This window comes from Moschus berezovskii, chromosome 9 (genome assembly GCF_049115385.1).
Source record: "Moschus berezovskii isolate FMDL1 chromosome 9, NW_MosBer_1.0, whole genome shotgun sequence".
Classification (NCBI taxonomy): Eukaryota; Metazoa; Chordata; class Mammalia; order Artiodactyla; family Moschidae; genus Moschus; species Moschus berezovskii.
The window spans coordinates 67,325,073-67,342,725 of NC_142468.1; the positions used below are offsets into that span (position 1 = coordinate 67,325,073).

Here is a 17,653-nt window from a genome sequence, read left to right on the forward strand (position 1 = left end):
ATCCATCATCTGCGTAACTAGTCTTTTCGTGGGAGAACAACTAGTCACAGCTTTTCACTGTTATAATGATACGCTGTTAGACATTCCTTAGATAAAGCTTTGTATTCATTATTCCTTCAGGATAAAATTCCTGAGAAGTGTGAGCGTTTCTGACAATTAGGAAAGGTATAATTGACATATCATAGACTGTGCATAAAAAGTACACAATTTGATGAGTCTCAGCAGAGGTGTATGACTGTGAACCATCACAGCAGCCAAGGTAGTGAGTAAACCCTTCACCCCAACAAGCCTTCTCATGCCCTTCCTGTCCTTCCCTCTGCTCCTCCTCTGCTGGGTCATGTGGTAGGTGCATGCTTCACTTTTTAAGAAACTGCCAAACTGTTTCCACAGTGATTGTTACTAGCTTACATTCCACTGGCAATGCATGAGAGTTCTAGTTGCTCCACATCCTTACCAACAACTGGTATGATTCAGACATTCTAATAGGTGTATTCTAATGGTACATTTTCCAGGGAGTCAACTCTTCGCATGAGGTGGCCAAAGTATTGGCGTTTCAACTTTAGCATCAGTCCTTCCAATGAACACCCAGGACTGATCTCCTTTAGAATGGACTGGTTGGATCTCCTTGCAGTCCAAGGGACTCTCAAGAGCCTTCTCCAACACCACAGTTCAAAAGCATCAGTTCTTCGGTGATCAGCTATCTTCGAGTTAACTCACTGGAAAAGACTCTGATGCTGGGAGGGATTGGGGGCAGGAGGAGAAGGGGATGACAGAGAATGAGATGGCTGGATGGTATCACCGACTTGATGGACTTGAGTTTGAGTAAACTCTGGGAGTTGGTGATGGACAGGGAGGCCTGGCGTGCTGTGATTCATGGGGTCACAATGAGTCAGACACGACTGAGCGACTGAACTGAATGGTACCTTTCCTTTCCTTCCAAGGAGTAAGCGTCTCAGACACAACTGAGTGACTGAACTGAACTGAATGGTACCTTGGTGTGGTTTTTTGTGGGTTTTTTTTATTCACATTTTTTTTTTTTTTTGGTCATGTCACACAGATTGCGTGATCTTTGTTCTCCAACCAAGGATTGAACCCAGGCCATGGCAGTGAAAGCTCAAGTCCTAACCACTGGAATCCTAGGGAGTTCCCTATTTTCTTAATATTGAGCTTTAAGAAGTCTTTATATGTTTCAGATACAAGTCCTTTACCAGATATCTGAAAATATAGTCTCCTAGTCTGTGATTTCTTTTCATTTTGTTTACAGTATCTATCAAAGGTCAGGAGTTCTTAATTTGATCATCTAATTTATCAATTTTTTTTCTTTTATGGAGCATGCTTTTAGTATCATCTAAGAAACCAAGAATCGATGCTTTTGAACTGTGGTGTTGGAGAAGACTCTTGAGAGTCCCTTATACTGCAAGGAGATCCAACCAGTCCATTCTAAAGGAGATCAATCCTGGGTGTTCATTGGAGGGACTGATGCTAAAGCTGAAACTGCAATACTTTGGCCACCTCATGCGACGAGTTGACTCACTGGAAAAGTCTCTGATGCTGGGAAAGGTTGGGGGCGGGAGGAGAAGGGGACGATGGAGAATGAGATGGCTGGATGCCATCACCGACTCTGTGGACATGAGTTTGAGTGAACTCCGGGAGTTGGTGATGGGCAGGGAGGCCTGGCGTGCTGTGATTCATGGGGTCGCGGAGAGTCGGACACGACTGAGCGACTGAACTGAACTGAACTGAACTGAACTGAAGAAACCTTTCCCTACACAAGTTCACAAAGGTTTTCTGCTTTGTTTTGTTCTTTACATCTACATTTATAATCATTGTGAGATCACTTTTACATATGGTGGAAGGTAGATCAAAGTTCATCTTTTCACATATGGATGTCCAACTAGCATTATTAGTTAAAAAGACTTTCCTTATCCATTGAATTGCATTTGCACTGTGTCAAAAGTCAATCAACCAGTATGTGTGGGTCTATTTTTAGACTCTATTTGTTCTTTTGATATATTAATCTATCTTTATACCAATATCATGCTGCCTTGATTTCTGTATCTTCACAATGAGTTTTGAAATTAGGTAGTGTAAATCTTCCAACTTTGTTTTTTTCAAAGTTGTTCTATTTTAGATTCTTTGCATTTACATGTGAATTTAGAATCAACTTGTCAATTAACAAAAATAAAAACATGCTAGGATTGCACTGAATATGTTTATAAGTTTGAAGAAAATCGACATCTTAACAATATTGAGTCTTCTGATCTGCAAACATATATACATACCCACAAGTATATATTTGCATTTATTTCAGTTCAGTTCAGTTCAGTCGCTCAGTCTTGTCCGACTCTCCGCGACCCCATGAATCACAGCACACCAGGCCTCCCTGTCCATCACCAACTCCCGGAGTTCACTCAAACTCATGTCCACAGAGTCGGTGATGCCATCCAGCCATCTCATTCTCTGTCGTCCCCTTCTCCTCCCGCCCCCAACCTTTCCCAGCATCAGAGTCTTTTCCAGTGAATCAACTCGTCACATGAGGTGGCCAAAGTATTGCAGTTTCAGCTTATTGTACTTAGTAGGATACTAAATGAGCTTCCCTGGTAGCTTAGCTGATAAAGAATCTGCCTGCAATGCAGGAGACCTGGGTTCAATCCCTGGGTTGGGAAGAGCCCCTGGAGGAGAGGGCATGAGAATCCATTACAGTATTATTGCCTGGGGAAGCCCCATGGACAGAGGAGCCTGGAGGGCTGCAGTCCATAGCGTTGCAGAGTCAGACAAGACAGAGAGACTAAGCACAGGCACAGCACAGCATGTTAAATAGAAGTGGTAAAAGCAGACATCTTTGCCCTGTTTCTGATCTTAGAAGGAAAGCACTCAGTCATTTCATCTTAAGTTTGATGTTGAGAAGCAGAAGTCTTAAATGTGCATTTTCAAGATTTTTGGTAAGTATGGACTCCGGAAAAGTGCCAATTTATATCATCTCCAGCAATGTATGAGAAGGTACCTTTTCCTACACCCTGGCTAACATTAGACATCATCTTAGAAAAGTAAAAGTCTGTAATTCTTAATGTTACCTGTTCATTTTAAATGTGTTTATTTGATTGTTAATGGAGATTGGCATCATTTAGTTTACTGCCAACTATATTAGTTTTTCTAGTTGTCTATGTCCTTTTCTCATTGGTCTAATTGAGTATTTTCTTTCTTAATAATTTCATATAGATTTTTAAAGCTTTAATTCCTTAATTAAATATATATGATATAATATGTCTGTAATATTTTACCCTATTTGTCTTTACTGACCTAGAGCCAGACATCTTGGAATGTGAAGTCAAGTGGGCCTTAGAAAGCATCACTATGAACAAAGCTAGTGGAGGTGATGGAATTCCAGTTGAGCTATTTCAAATCTTGAAAGATGATGCTGTGAAAGTGCTGCACTCAATATGCCAGCAAATTTGGAAAACTCAGCAGTGGCCACAGGACTGGACAAGGTCAGTCTTCATTCCAATTCCAAAGAAAGGCAATGCCAAAGAATGCTCAAACTACCGCACAATTGCACTCATCTAACATGCTAGTAAAGTCATGCTCAAAATTCTCCAAGCCAGGCTTCAGCAATATGTGAACCGTGAACTCCCAGATGTTCAAGCAGGTTTTAGAAAAGGCAGAGGCACCAGAGATCAAATTGCCAACATCCGCTGGATCATGGAGAAAGCAAGAGAGTTCCAGAAAAACATCTATTTCTGCTTCATTGACTATGCCAAAGCCTTTGACTGTGTGGATCACAATAAACTGTGGAACATTCTGAAAGAGATGGGAATCCCAGACCACCTGACCTGTCTCTTGAGAAACCTGTATGCAGGTCAGGAAGCAACAGTCAGAACTGTACATGGAACAACAGACTGGTTCCAAATAGGAAAAGGAGTGTGTCAAGGCTGTATATTGTCACCTTGCTTATTTAACTTATATGCAGAGTACATCATGAGGAACGCTGGGCTGGAAGAAGCACAAGCTGGAATCAAGATTGCCAGGAGAAATATCAATAACCTCAGATATGCAGATGACACCACCCTTATGGCAGAAAGTGAAGAGGAACTCAAAGGCCTCTTGATGAAAGTGAAAGAGGAGAGTGAAAAGGTTGGCTTGAAGTTCAACATTCAGAAAACAAAGATCATGGCATCTGGTCCCATCACTTCATGGGAAATAGATGGAAAAACAGTGGAAACAGTGTCAGACTTTATTTTTGGGGGCTCCAAAATCACTGCAGATGCTGATTGCAGCCATGAAATTAAAAGACGCTTACTCCTTGGAAGGAAAGATATGACCAACCTTGATAGTATATTAAAAAGCAGAGACATTACTTTGCCAACCAAGGTCCATCTAGTCAAGGCTATGGTTTTTCCCGTGGTCATGTATGGATGTGAGAGTTGGACTGTGAAGAAAGCTGATCGCCGAAGAATTGATGCTTTTGAACTGTGGTGCTGGAGAAGACTCTTGAGAGTCCCTTGGACTGCAAGGAGATCCAACCAGTCCATTCTAAAGGAGATCAGTCCTGGGTGTTCATTGGAAGGACTGATGCTAAACTAAAGCTGAAACTCCAATACTTTGGCCACCTCATGCGACGAGTTGACTCACTGGAAAAGACTCTGATGCTGGAAAAGGTTGGGGGCAGGAGGAGAAGGGGATGACAGAGAATGAGATGGCTGGATGGCATCACCGACTCTGTGGACGTGAGTTTGAGTGAACTCCGGGAGTTGGTGACGGACAGGGAGGCCTGGCGTGCTGTGATTCATGGGGTCGCAGAGAGTCGGACACGACTGAGCGACTGAACTGAACTGAACTGAACTGAACTTGGCTTATGGATTTTTTTTTTTAGTATGGACTGTTTCAAAAATCTTTATTGACTTTGTTACAATATTGCTTCTCTTTTAAGTTTGTTTGGTTTTTTTTGCCCTGAGGCATGTGGGATCTTAGCTCTCTGACCAGGGATGGAACTGCACTCCAGGCGTTAGAAGGTGCAGTCTTAACCACTGGACCACCAGGGAAGTCCCTGTTTGGTTTTTTATACATATACTACTTTTAATAGAATTTTTTAGAGTGGTTTTAGATTCACAGCAAAATTAAGTATAAAGTAAAGAGAGTTCCCATGTATCCTTTATTCCTGCAATACAGCCTTCCCACTATCGACATCCCACAGAACCAATATCCTGCTCCAGAGTGGTACATATGTTACCACTGATGAACCTAACCTACACCGACACATAACTGTCACCCCAAATCCATAGTTTACATTAGGATTCACTCTTGGTGTTATAGATCCTATGGGTTTGGACAAATGTATGATGATATATATCCACAATTACATCGTCATACAGAACAGTTCCGCTGCCCTACAAACCTCCTGTCCTCTTCCTACTCATCCTTCCCTCTTCTCTAAACCCTGGAAACTACTATCTTTTTATAGTCTCCATAGTTTTGCCTTTTTCCAGAATGTCATAGTTTCAATGATACAGTATGTAGCCTTTTTAGATTGGCTTCTTTCACTTCGTAATAAAGATTTAAGCTTCCTTCGCATCTTTTCTTGGCTTGGTAGCTCATTTCTTTTTAGCTGAATAGTATTTTATTATCTAAATGTACAGTTTATTTATCCATTCACCTAGATAAGTATATCTTAGTTGCTTCCAAGTTTGGACAATTATGAATAAACCTACTGTAAATATTTACATGCAGTTCTTATATGGACATAAGTTTTCAACTCATTTGGGTAAATACCAAGGAGAGAAAATTCTGAATTATGTGGCAAGAGTATAAGTGTTTGTTTTTTATTTATTAAAAAAAAAACCCACATTGAAGCCTTTAGTTTTTTGCTGACAAAGCTATCAACCTTTTTTCATAATTTCTATCTTTGGTTTTGATTAGAAAGGCTTTTCCCTTCCAAAATTTTACAAATCTTCAGTAGCTTCGAAGTAGTAATTCCTCTAGTAGGTCTATGGTTTTATTTTATTTTTACATTTCAAGCTTTGTTTTATTTTGATGAGACAGATATCTAACTAGATTTTTTCTTGGCTTTCTTGTCACTTTCTTAGTCACATATAGCTCCCTCTAAATATTTTATCCACAATTCCAAAAAAGTTCCCATTTTACAAACAAGAAAACTGAGGCAGAAAGACAACTCATTGCATTTAAGATCACATAAGTGTGAGTGTTAGTCACTCGGTCATGTCTGACTCTTTGCGATCTCATGGACTGTAGCTCACCAGGCTCCTCTGCCCATGAGATTCTCCAGGCAAGAATACTGAAATGGGTTGCCATTTCCTTCTAAAGGGAATCGTCCCAACCCAGGGATTGAACCTAGGTCTCCGGCATTGCAGGCAAATTCTTTACCATCTGAGTCACCAGGGAAGCCCCTAAGATCACATAGTCATTAATTTATATAGTCATAATTCAAACCTAGGTCTTTTGATGCCAAATCCTGTTCTTTCCGCCACAGCCCTGGTACTCAAATTCTGATCCATGAACAAGCAGCATTGGGCAACACCTGGGAGCTTGTTAGAAACACAGTCTTAGATAACATCCCATACCCACTGAATCAAAATCTGTATTAATATCAAATGTAAGAAGTCTGTTGTGGTACTATTTCCCCAGATCAGAATACATCAGTATCAGCTGGGAATAGTTGTTGAGCTTCATCTTTCTCCAGTATTTTAACTCAGTTGGACAGGGGTGATGACCAGACATCTGCATTTTAACAACCATCTCAAGTTTTCTTATGCAGGTACCCCCTTCCCCACCACCACCAGCACTCACTTGAGAAATGCGCTGAAACAATTGAGACATTATAAAACTGTAATGTCGGACACCAAAAGTGATGGCTGATTATTTCTCCCTATCTCAGTTTAGATGTATCCTTCAGTTCAGTTCAGTTGCTCAGTCGTGTCCGACTCTTTGCACCCCTATGGACTGCAGCATAGCCAGGCTTCCCTGTCCATCCAACTCCCCGAGCTTGCTCAAACTCATGTCCACTGAGTAGGTGATACTATCCAACCATCTCATCCTCTGTTGTCCCCTTCTCCTCCTGCCCTCAATCTTTCCCAGCATCAGGCTGTTTTCCAGTGAGACAGTTCTTCACATCAGGTGGCCAAAGTATTGGAACTTCAGCATCAGTCCTTCCAATGAATATTCAGGATTGATTTCCTTTAGGATTGACTGGTTTGATCTCCTTGCAGTCCAAGGGACTCTCTAGAGTTTTCTCCAATGATGTATCCTTATCATCTGAAAAAGAGACTGCTACACACTAACAGTAACAGTAATATGTCAATATGTGGCAATGAGGTTGTAAGAATGAGGATAACTAAACCTTCACATTTACAGAAAATCACATAAAGAAAACTAAGAGCAAAAAGCCTTCATTCGATCCAGAAGTTAGTGGAGGCGAGGTGGAGAAACATTTACCCAAGTACATTGAAGCCTACTATCCCAACTTCAAATTTGGTCAATTACGTCCTTGAGTCAGGGTTTCGTCACAGATAAAGTCAGAGTAATAATAAGCTGCCAGCAGGTAGAAAGAACCCGCCTGTTAACTTTTTAACTTTCGTCCCCAGCATCGTAGGGCTGGGATGAAAAAACATCCCAGGAGACTAAGCAGCCTCCAGAGGGGCGCGCGCGTGTGTGTGAGTGTGTGAGTTTCTTTGCCAGCTCAGATTTGCCCGGAAATCTACGCCACCTGGCTAGAGGTGGGGCGCTTGCAGCCAACCACACCCGGCCCCTTGGTTCGCTGGTCTGCGCTGGCAAGTTAGAGAAACACCCTCTTCCTCGCCCAGTCCTTCAGAAAGCCTCCGTCATCAATAATTCATTAAGGCACTCCTCTCCATTGGCTGGCGCCTCCACTCGCGCCGGCAGCGGTCCAATGAGAAAGGACTTGAGAGACCCTTCTGAATAATGAACACACTCCCGTGACGTAGCGACCGGAGACTGGCTGAGCTGGCGCGAGGCGGGGTCAGCTCGGGCGGCGGCGAGGGCTGTCGGGGCTGCTCAGTGTCAGCTGGGGAGGGTCGAGCCCGGAGTGGGGACGGAGCTCGGGGCCGGCGCTGAGAGGGCGAGCGCGGGGTGCAGGCGAGCGGGCCGGCGGCAGGATGTTCAGCTGGTTAGGGCGGCAGGCGGGCGGGCGCGGAGGCACGGGCGCGGACCCGGTGCAGACGGTGACGGGTGGCCTGCGCTCGCTCTACCAGCGCAAGGTGCTGCCGCTGGAGGAGGCGTATCGCTTCCACGAGTTCCACTCGCCGGCGCTGGAGGACGCCGACTTTGAGAACAAGCCCATGATCCTGCTGGTGGGCCAGTATAGCACCGGCAAGACCACCTTCATAAGGTAACCCTCCCCGCCCCCTCCGCGCTCCTGTCTGCACACCTGTGCCCGTCACCTACGTGGAGGCGGTCCTCCTCCCCACGTGCGCGCCTGTTGTCACCAGCCTCCCGCCGGCTTCCTGCAGCCCCCCTTTTCCTTCGAGGAATCCCCTCTCTGCCTCTTTCTCTAGCATCGGCGCGGCCTCAGGTTCCCGGTTGGAGCGCGGTGCCCCGGTGTCTGAAGCCCTGCCCCGGGACCGGCCGCCGAAGTGAGGGCAGGCTCTCCCTAAGCGGCCGAGAGGGTTCTCAGAACCGCCCCCCGCCCCTTCTCTGCGTACTTTATCTTGTCACCCTAGCCTGGCAGCCCCGGGATGGGAGGAAAAGCAAGGCTATAATAAGCACCTTCTTGACGAGCGAGTGAGACTAAGGGCTGGAAATGGGGACGAAGGTGTGGGGTATCAAAATGGATTATTGAGGCAAGTTGGAAAGTTAAGCCCTAGCACAGTGCCCGGCGTGTAACTATTTACTGAATGAAAGAATGGCTGCACTAGAGGGTATTGCCCACGCCCCCTTCCACTGCGGCCCTGCATCCCGCCCCCAACACTGTGTTCAGGGGGACCGGCTAGAGAGGCCGCCTTCATTCAGCTCGTGTACAGCCTCTCTTTATCCTGCGATACGAAGTTAGCTGTGTGTAGCCGCCGAACCAGCCAGCGCCCAGTGGAGCTCAGGGTGAGTGTCATATTACTACTGGTTAGTTTCCATTTCTTAGGTGGGTCATTCCCTTCTCCGTCACCCTTGACAACTGAAAATATTTGTCATGCTTGCCGTGTCTCCAAAAGCAAACAATTACTGTGGATGCCTTGACATTCAAATCATATAGGTCCCTCGGAAATGGTTTTTAATGGGAAATAATTTACATTGTAACAGATTGCTTTTTGAATAGGCTATTTTACTTTTAAAGCAGCTGGCATATTAAGACTCTCTTTGGTTAGGAGACTTGTTTTCCTGGGTTAAACTGTGTGTCCATTGAAACAAAGTGATCATTTTAGGTTTTGGGTCAGGGTTTTGGAAATTGTAAGTTTCTTCATCATTGATGATCAACAGGTGTTCAGAAACTGCATCTGTCTTTGGATACATGCCATTTCTATTAAGTAGCGGCCTCTTTTTCTGGGTTCCAATGACCTAAATAGTTCCTACAAATAGAGTAGTTGTCACTACAGAAAATATGTTCAGTCCAAAGCTGCAGCTACACGATGAATTAATTCAGCAAAGCAAGTAGACTATCTTGAAATATAGTTCTCGAAAGTGAGTTGAATGTAAAGGAAGATGGAAGAAAATAATTTTAAATTGCTTTATTTGGTGCTTATTAGAAATGGCGACCCACTCCAGTGTTCTTGCCTGGAGAATCCCAGGGACGGTGGAGCCTGGTGGGCTGCCGTCTATGGGGCCGCACAGAGTCAGACAAGACTGAAGCAACTTAGCAGCAGCAGCAGCAGCAAGCTGAGACACTCAAAATGAACCTAGAAATATTACATAAACTGATACCTTGAAAGATGTTATAAAATACACTTCAGGGCTCAGTAATACTAACCAATTTAAGTATATAGGGCTATGAAGCATTATGTAGCACAAGAGTGGGAGGTAGACCTTTTGAAATATACAGATAAAGGATAAGAAGGTAAGCATTGTTATAATTTAAATAGTCTCAGCATTGGTGATGGCCTGTTCAGAGCACCCTTGGTAGTTCCTCCCATCTGTCCTTGCCATGAGATTGTGTGATTAGGGAGCCACTGTTAATACTGTGTCAACCTGGATATTATTCGGTCCTCTCTCTGCCCCCACAGCCTGGATAATAAGCAAACCTAAGGCAGGAGATATTTCTCCCAGCAATCTTGATTCTAGCTTGTGCTTCTTCCAGCCTAGTGTTCCTCATGATGTACTCTGCATATAAGTTAAATAAGCAGGGTGACAGTATACAACCTTGACGTACTCCTTTTCCTATTTGGAACCAGTCTGTTGTTCCATGTCCAGTTCTAACTGTTGCTTCCTGACCTGCGTGGGAAATAGATGGGGAAACAGTGGAAACAGTGTCAGACTTCATTTTGGGGGGCTCCAAAATCACTGCGGGTGCTGATTGCAGCCATGAAATTAAAAGAACTTACTCCTTGGAAGGAAGGTTATGACCAACCTGGATAGTGTATTAAAAAGCAGAGACATTACTTTGCCAACCAAGGTCCGTCTAGTCAAGGCTATGATTTTTCCAGTGGTCATGTATGGATGTGAGAGTTGGACTGTGAAGAAAGCTGATCGCCGAAGAATTGATGCTTTTGAACTGTGGTGCTGGAGAAGACTCTTGAGAGTCCCTTGGACTGCAGGGAGATCCAACCAGTCCATTCTAAAGGAGATCAATCCTGGGTGTTCATTGGAAGGACTGATGCTAAAGCTGAAACTCCAATACTTTGGCCACCTCACGCGAAGAGTTGACTCACTGGAAAAGACTCTGATGCTGGGAGGGATTGGGGGCGGGAGGAGACGGGGATGACCGAGAATGAGATGGCTGGATGGCATCACCGACTCTGTGGACGTGAGTTTGAGTGAACTCTGGGAGTTGGTGATGGACAGGGAGGCCTGGCGTGCTGTGATTCATGGGGTCGCAAAGAGTCGGACATGACTGAGCAACTGAACTGAAGGCAGGAGAACAAACCCACGGAAACATGTATCCATCTTTTTTTCAGCTTACTGTTTTTCTGTTTCATAATTCGGGGGAACTTTGTGGAATAACTAAGCATAGATTGAAGAAGGATTGGGAATTTGGTGACTCCATCCAAGGACTTCCCAGGTGGCTCAGTGATAAAGTATCCATTTGCCAAGCCAAAGACACGGGTTTGATCCCTGGGTCACTCCAGTATTCTTACCTGGAAATCCTATGGACAGAGGAGCCTGATAAGTTAACAGTCCATAGGGTCACAGAGTCAGATGACTTAGCGACTAAACAATGACTCCATCCAAATGAACCACTTCTCAGGAGGCCCTGGAGCCCCCACGTGCAACACCACAGTGAGAAGAAGTCACCCAATCAGGAAGTCACTTGAGCTTGAGACCTTCCCTGGCCTAAGTGACTTGGTTGTTAGGCACCAGACACAAAAGTGGACCTGTGAGGGCGGAAGAAACTTGGGGTGTACCAGAAGGTTGGTGAGGCACTGGAGACCTGAGTTTGATTTTGGAGTGGGGCTAGGAGGAAAAGATTCAGCTTCTGGAAGGAAAGACCCAAACAAAGGGCAGCTGCCCTGTAGAGTCCTACACTGGTGCTGGGGGCCAAAAGAGCCGACCCAGGTGCTGACCATCCTAGAACCTGCCTGCATCTGTGGCTGTCTTTTCTCTGAGGCTGGTCAGTGCCTGGGTGTCTTGTTTCTAGCCGGTAAGCGCTGGAAGCTCATAATTGGCTATAGGATGCACCTATCTGCATAGTTAGAGATTCTTATCCACCTGGCTTCCTGCACATCCCCAGAGGTCACTGGTTACACAGAGTCTGCAGTAATATAGAGGGAAACTTCTCTCCTTGTGAAGTCACTCAGCAAAGCCTTTGATATACATTCCACCTTTGACGAAACCTTACTCTTCCTTTGGTCACATAACTGGGAAGAATTAAGAGCCCCATTGAAACATGGTGAGCCAGGACTTTAACCAAGAGTGCGGCGTTTTAAGTGTGTGCTGTGTTCTAATTAAAAGGTCTCCTAGGGACTTCCCTAGTGGTCCAGTGGTTAAGACTGTGTGCTTCCACTTCAGGGGATGCGGGTTCGATCTCTGGTCAGGGATCAGATCCTGCATGCCATGCAGAGTGACCAAAAAAAAAAAAAACCTCCTAAATAGAGTGGATGGAGAGTCTGAGTGTCAAGGAGCTATACTCACTATGAAAGATGACCATGAGGGGCCCAAGTGGAAGGAAGAGGATAAATAGGAGAGTTTTGATGGACTCTCTTCACATGGGTCACAAAGCTGGCCCAGAACTTCAGGAGATGTTTGTCAGAGTCCTTTTGGGGTAGAAGCAGAACAGTCTATTGTCTCATTGACAGTTTTATTTCTCAGAAGACTGAGGATGCAGTGGGAGGAACTGGTGGTGTTCTGCCTCTGGGCAGCAAGAAAGAATTGGCCAGAGAAGGAGAAGAGATGGGCATGGGAAAAGTGGCCAAGACATGGTAGACTGTTTAACAGCCAATGAAACCCAAATATTGGGCTCAGCCAGACTTGTGTCCAAAACCTGAGGAAAACAGATTTCAGAGATTCCCCCAGAAAATCCCTGGGCCCAGATGCTGTGAGGGAAGACATTTCCCCTGAGAGGATGTGAGGTTCACCAGAAATCAATTCAAGCCACACAATTGCAACTTCTGATTTTTAAGAGCTCCACTTTCTCTCTTCTTCCTACACTCTTGTCCTGTTCTCTCAAAAAAATTTTATTCTAATGGGAAAAAAAGAAGGAAGTCACTATAGGTTTTTAAAGGGTCGAGAATAAGGCAATAAGGCAAGAAAAAGGGATAGAAGGCATGTAGATTGGAAAGAAGGAAAAACATCTCTATTCACAGAGAACATGATCTTGTATACAGAAAAATCCTAAGGATTAGGAAAAACCTTCAAGAACTCTTAAAACAAGTTCAGTAAGTTGTCAGGATACAAGATTAATATACAGGATCAGTTATATTTCTATCCACTGGCAATGAACAATCTGAAAATGAAATTAAGAAAACAATTCCATTCATAATAGTACCTCAAAAATAAAATACTTTAGGAATAAATTTAACAGAAGTAATGCAAAACTGTAAAACTTTGTTGAAAGAAATTAAAACCTTAAAGGGAAGACATTCCATGTTCATGGGTTGAATGACAGTGTTTTTATTTTTTACTTATTTATTTATTGTCTGTGCTGGGTCTTTGATATTGTGTGAGGGCTTTCTCTGGTGGTGGTTTGAGGGCTTCTCACTGCAGTGGCCTCTCGTCTGGAAGCATGGGCTCTAGAGCTCACGAGCTTCAGTAGTTGTGGTATATGGGCTTAGTGGCCCCACAACATGTGGAATCTTCCAGCGCCAGGAATCAAACCTGTGTCCCCTGCATTGGCAGGCAGATTCTTAACCACTGGACCACTAGGGGAGTCCTGACAATATTTTTAGAATGGCAATAATACTCCAAGTGATCTTTAGAGTCACTGCAATCCCTAGCAAAATCTCAACTGCCTTCTTTGTAGAAATTGACAAACTGATCCTAAGAATTCACGTGGAATTGTGAGGGGTCCAGAATAGCCAAAACAATCTTGGGGGAAAAAACAACAATATTCAATTTCTCATATTTCTGATTTCAAAACTCACCACAAAGCTACAGTAAACAGGAAAGTATGCCACTAGTGTAAAGAGAGACATATAGATCAGTTGAATAGAATTGAAAATTCAGAAATAAACCAATATATGTTTGATAAATTTGTTTTTTCAAGGGTTTTAAGACGATTCAGTGGAGGGAAATATACTTTTCAACAAATGATAGTGGGACAATTGGGTATCCACATTGCAAGAAGAATAGAAAGTGACTTCTAATGGGTACAGGGTTTCCTTTTTGAGTGATAAAAATGTTCTGAAGTTAGATAGAGGTAGTTAGATAAACCACAGAATTGTGCCCTTAAAAAGAGTGAATTTTATGGTATATGAATTATATCTCAATAAAAATATGAAACAATTCAGTGTTTCAGTATTAAGCATCCTATGGTTTAATTTCCATAAATTGTACAGTTAGTGCCCATCAAGTAATTTCTGCATCTGTGCAATAATTTAAAATGAAAATGGATGCCAGAAAGAAAACAAAAAAAAAGTGGAAATAAGCTGAAAGAAAACCACGGACAAAAGGAACTGAGGAGTAGACCTGAGAAAAAGGTGCAGAGAACCACCATGTAGCTAGCCCCTGTTTGTTTTCTTTGTATATCCTTGTCAGTGCATAAACGTCCATTCTTCATAACGCTCAGGTTATAAAGTCACGGTGTGATGCTTTCCTATAAAATGCTTGATAAAGCAGTTACGTTTTAAAACTTTAAATATTAAATATAGCGTTAATAGGGAAAAGGCAGGCAGGGGTTCCATGGACAAGGATGAAAACAAGGTTGGTGGATAGTACAAAGCATTAAAGCATTAAGCACTGAAGTGAGGGGGCTGAGACAATATGCCCCCTCAGACAATAAAAAAAAAATGCCTCAGACAATTTTTAAAAAAGCCTTTTTAGGTATGATCAGAACAAGAAAAAGAATCAGGAAGCGATAGGCTCAAGCTTGGGACTCTTGTTGGAACGTTAACAAAAAGCAGAACTACTCAGCTATTATTTTGCTTCCTCCTTTTCTCTCAAAGAAAGTGCTCCAGAGATGGTAGAAGGGAGCCCAGGCATGTTTGAGAGGGACTCAAACCAGACAATGAGGAGCTCTCTAGGGCCTGCCACAGGCAAGACCCAGGAGATACCCAGGTAGATAGATGGATAGGAGGTCCTTGTAGGAAGAGCTTACAGTTGTGCTCAAAGAAAACTGTGTTCTGTGATTTGTAAGAAATAATGAAGAATATGAAAAGTATCAGAAAGTTGGAAGCAGGCAAATGTTCTGGTTTTCAAAAAAGGGAAGGAATAGATTTTAAGGACAAAGCTCTATTCCTTTGATAAGCTCTAGATTCAGCTATTAAAGAGAAGTGAAGGTACTCAGTAGAAGGCAGGCTGGTTCACCCATTAAAAAAGAAAAATTCCTTTAGGGAAACATTGGGGACCCAGTTGGGTGGTTCTTACCCTCATTCAAGTGCTAGACCCCAAAAATCATAGTCTTGTGTACCAAATACCATGCCTTTTGCAGATCTTTCTGAAATACTGAAATGTTTAATTTTTACTGTATAGACTATATTTACAGTATACAATGTAAGCTCATACCTACACAGCCTAGTGTTCCTTTCCTCAAATAGTATTAATATCAGGGATGGGCCCAGCTATCCCAGACTATGGAAAAGTATCAAGCCCTCAGGGCTCTGGGTGACAAGAGCTGTGACAAAGCACAGGGTAGGGTGGGAGCATAGGAGGGACCCTTCATGCAGGTTTGGAGATTGGAAAAGGTATCTGGGGATACAGCTTGGAAGCTGAACCCTGTGGAATGAGCAAAAATTTGAAGCCCCAAAGAGATAGGGAAGTGAAAGTGAGAAGTATCCATGGTGAGGCCCAAGTTTGGTTAACCAGGTGGGTGATTGAGCTGTCCACTGAGGCGAGGAAGAATGGGGGCATACTTACGAGTTTAGGTTTAAGCCTGTGCATAAATGGACAGCCAGGTGTAGAGTCCAAGAGGGATCAGACATGTGGGTCTGGAATGAGAGGAAGAGGACCTTGAGGAAGTGCTGGGGAAAATATCACCACGGAGGTGGAGGTGATGCCAGGGAAGGATGGTGGTTCTGAGCCATCTTAGGACTCTCTTGGTTGCAAGTGACAGCAACTCAACTTAAAAAGCCTTAAGTAAAAAGATACACTTTTTCTCATGAAACTAATTGAATCAGAGTGTGCTGGCTTCAGACCCAGCCTGGGACCCCATATGGTGTCATCAGGACTTGGTCTCTCAGCTCTGCTGTCTTCCCACATTGGCTTCCTTCTCAGGCACTTGCTTATGGGGCAAGCAGACCCTCTCCAATTCCAGACTCACGTTCTGCCAGCTCAGCGACCCCAGTGAGAAAGAAGAGAACCCCTCTCCCCATAGTTTGAGCAAGAAGTCTCAAGTTTGAGTTTCATTGGCTCGACTTTGGCCATCTGCCCATTCTTGAGCCAGTCCCTCAAGCTGGGGGAAATGAGCATCCGTGTCTGGAGTGGGGTGGTCAGCCCCCAAGCCTCATGGCCTGATGGTGGGGAGATGTGACTCCTCAGAGTACAGTTATCAAAAAGGGGAAATGGATGCTAGACAGGTGAAACAGCAGGTGGTCCCCACAAAAGCCAGGGAAAGAGAGGGGGTGGTCAGCAGCATCAGCTGCCTTGGGGAAATGGAACCAGTGGATTAGCCATCAGAAGCCAGGGTGACCTTGGCAAGAGACAGTAAGTGGTGCTGATGGAAGCCAGGTGACAGTGGGTTGAAGAATGAGTGGGAGGTGAAGCACCAAATATAGAAAACTCTCAGCAGCTGGGCACTGAGGGTGAGGAGCCATGCCCTGGTCACAGACATTCTGGAGGTTTGGTTGATGATCATGATCCTGCAGAGTTAGAAGTTGATAGAAGGGGTGTGTGGAGGGGGAGCAGCTGATGGTTCAGAAGCCCAGGAGGAGGCAGGACTTGGAGCAAGGGTTCTGAGGGATGGGGGTGGTACAGGACAGGTTGAGTGTGGCACTGGTGGCAGCCGTCCCTGCTTGGGGCGATGCTGTCTGTTGGCCTCTTGTCCACTGATTACATCATCTGCCTGACAAAGGGCAGCAGTCCCCAAGGATTAGAAGTGATATCTAGAAGCTTACTTCTAAAAGACATTCAAAACATGTTTCAAAACCTTGGAGAATTCTGAACTAGAAAGCTGTGGTTCCTGAATCTGTCTGGGGGTCAGAATCACCAGGAGACCTTCTGAAACAGATTCCAGGGGCTCATCCCAGACCTCGTGAAGTGGAACCTCTGTGGATCAGACTGAAAAATCTGTTTTTGTTATTATAAACTACTTCTCATGGTGATTTTTAGGCAGCCTCTCCCAAGAAATGTTTGGGAACTATTGCTTGATGAATGTTCAGTTGTGAAATCTATGACACTGGAACCATCAAGCCTGAAGAGAGAGGCTCACTGTGGTGGACCTTCCATGGCATGTGGTCCAAACTGTATCTGTTCACATTTTTAGCAGATGACATAGATGAAGACATAGAAGTCATGATTACAAAACTGGGGGTTATGCAATAAATGCAATTTAATAAACAGCCTTTTTCACTTAAGTTGATATAATTAACTGTTTCTTGTGTTATTGAGTCATCTTCAGAAATAGCTAACGTCTGCATCATATTCTATTGTACAGCTTTGAACATTGTTTTTAATTTTTTCCCATTTTTTTAACTGTAGTAGAATTTGTGTACAGTGTTGTGTTAATTTCTGGTGAAGAGCAAAGTGATTCAGTTATAATGCACACATTCTTTGTATATTCCTTTCCATTATGGTTTATCATAGGATACTGAATATAGTTCTCTGTTTTATACAGTAGGACCTTGTTGTGTATCCATTTCATATGTAATAGCTTATATCTGCTAACCCCAACCTCCCACTCCATTTCTTCTCCACCCTCTTCCCCCTTGGCAACCATAAGTCTCTTCTCTAT

The 17,653-nt window shown here is 43.9% G+C and overlaps 1 protein-coding gene across 1 annotated transcript in view; it reads left to right on the forward strand.

The window, feature by feature from the left end:
• The first annotated feature begins 8,011 nt into the window (after nt 1–8,011).
• The window catches only part of EHD4 (EH domain containing 4), a 95,999-nt gene continuing 86,357 nt past the window's right edge, over nt 8,012–17,653 (forward strand). Inside the window, exon 1 of the mRNA XM_055435747.2 lies at nt 8,012–8,359. Within this exon, the coding sequence (XP_055291722.1) occupies nt 8,127–8,359 (233 nt within the window). The 5' untranslated portion in view covers nt 8,012–8,126. The remainder of the gene's footprint in view (nt 8,360–17,653) is intronic.